The sequence below is a fragment of the Merops nubicus genome, unplaced genomic scaffold (genome assembly GCF_000691845.1).
Source record: "Merops nubicus isolate BGI_N331 unplaced genomic scaffold, ASM69184v1 scaffold40608, whole genome shotgun sequence".
In the NCBI taxonomy this organism is placed as follows: domain Eukaryota; kingdom Metazoa; phylum Chordata; class Aves; order Coraciiformes; family Meropidae; genus Merops; species Merops nubicus.
The window spans coordinates 1,220-3,021 of NW_008625790.1; the positions used below are offsets into that span (position 1 = coordinate 1,220).

The 1,802-nt window shown below is 56.5% G+C and overlaps 1 protein-coding gene across 1 annotated transcript in view; it reads left to right on the forward strand.

The window, feature by feature from the left end:
- Positions 1-123, forward strand: part of RPL32 (ribosomal protein L32) — a 1,322-nt gene extending 1,199 nt beyond the window's left edge. The window contains 1 exon segment of the mRNA XM_008945797.1: positions 10-123. Within this exon segment, the coding sequence (XP_008944045.1) occupies positions 10-123 (114 nt within the window).
- The last annotated feature ends 1,679 nt before the right edge of the window (positions 124-1,802 follow it).

Genomic DNA, 1,802 nt, shown 5'->3' on the forward strand with positions numbered 1-1,802 from the left:
TGCGCCGAGATCGCCCACAACGTGTCCTCCAAGAACAGGAAGGTCATCGTGGAGAGAGCCGCCCAGCTCGCCATCAAGATCACCAACCCCAACGCCCGGCTGCGCAGCGAGGAGAACGAGTAGAGGGGGCTCTGCCCCCCGCCTGTACCTCATAAATAAACCTCCAGCGGGTCCGGGCTGGGCGCTGTGCGTGGCTGTGGGGGGCTGTGGGGGGCAGGGCCTCGCTGGCAGCAGTGCCGACGGGCTCAGGAGCACGTGCTGCTTCGCGGGTATATCTTTATTTCTGATGCCACTCAAACCATGGATGCTCTTTCACACAGCACTATAAATATTTTTCACATCAACCACTCTCAGAAAAGGAGAAGCAAAAGCATGTCGCAGCTGCAGCAGTTGTGTCATGCCTGGTTCTCCGAGGTGCTGTTACACTCTGTCTCTTAAGGCGCCTTTCCCCTGCTCAAAGCAGGATCTGAACACCACAGCACTGTGGGGGAAGTTTGGAGGTGACAGGAGTTAACAAGAGCTGCTCCCAGCTCTTCCTGCTGTGGGTGCCTGAACTGAGCACTGAACGCCAGCGTTCTGCACGCTGCTGCCCGTGCAGATCCCGGCCCGGGTCGTGCCATGTGAGCAGTGAGCCACACAGAGGGGAAAGAAACAGAGCTCGAGGCAAAGACGAGCCCGGCGCAGGGTTAATGTGCAGTCAGGTTGTTGTCCCTGCTGGAAGACTGGCTGAGGTCCTGTGTGGTCAGAGCTGTGGGCACAGGCTGAGTGAGCCTCGTAGTGTGGAGATGGGGGCTCCTCGGTGCCCCTAGGAGAGCTGGGCCCGGGCAGGGGCCTGGGGAGGGACACCCAGCTCCTGCTCCTGCTCCTGCTCCTGCTCCTGCTCCTGCAGCTGCCCCAGCCCCTCCTGGAAACGGGGCCTGTCGTCGGTGCTCGTGGCTGGTTAAAGACCTCACTTCTAGTTTTCAGCCATGTTGCTTAGTGAAACAATATAAATACATTCTTCAGGCAATTTGGGGTAGAAAGTGCATGTGCAGTGGTTAAAAAAAAAAATCTTAAACTTTCTCTTTGTACTGCTGTAAAGAAAGATTTCAGGCAGTGGTTTCCATTTTTCATGGAACCACACTCAATTTTGATTGCTCTGTACGCCCCTTAAAAACCTGTTGAAAAATTAGAATGTCTATCTTCCAACCCCTCCCCTCCATAAGACAGTTCCCTTACCCCCTCCTCTTGTGTATCACTACAATTCTGTGAGGGGTCTGAAGGGGGTGCAGCTGGAACCGGCCCGTTCCTCCTGCTGGTGCCCAGTGACTCACAAGCCGCTGCTGTGGAGACCAGCTGGGTGGCGTTTGGTGGCACCTCCACTAGGCTGAGGCACGGCCAGGGCAGGGCGGTGCCAGAGCCAACAGGCAGAGCTTAGCTCATGTCCATCGACTCCGAGGTGGGCAGGGCAGCAGAATCCTTCTGAATGCTCTCAAAAAGTGATGCCATTTCAGGGTTGGATCTGATCTGAGACGAAAACTCGGCCATGGCTGGGCTTTTCTCCACTTCAGGGATGGTCAGGAGAGCAGCCACCGCTCTCATGGCAGAGCGCTTCAGTTCATCTTGCTTCTCAAACTCCTGCTTCACAGAACCAGCTTTTACCTACAAACCCAAAGCAGCAGCTTTAGCCAGCGTTTATAAAGACAGCACAGGCACAAAGGAACAGAGACGCCGGCGGAGGGGAGCGTGGGGAGAGGCTGCTCAGCAGCAGCGAGAGGAGGAGCCGCGCAGAGGTGGCTCTGCGGCAGAACTCTGCCCTGCCT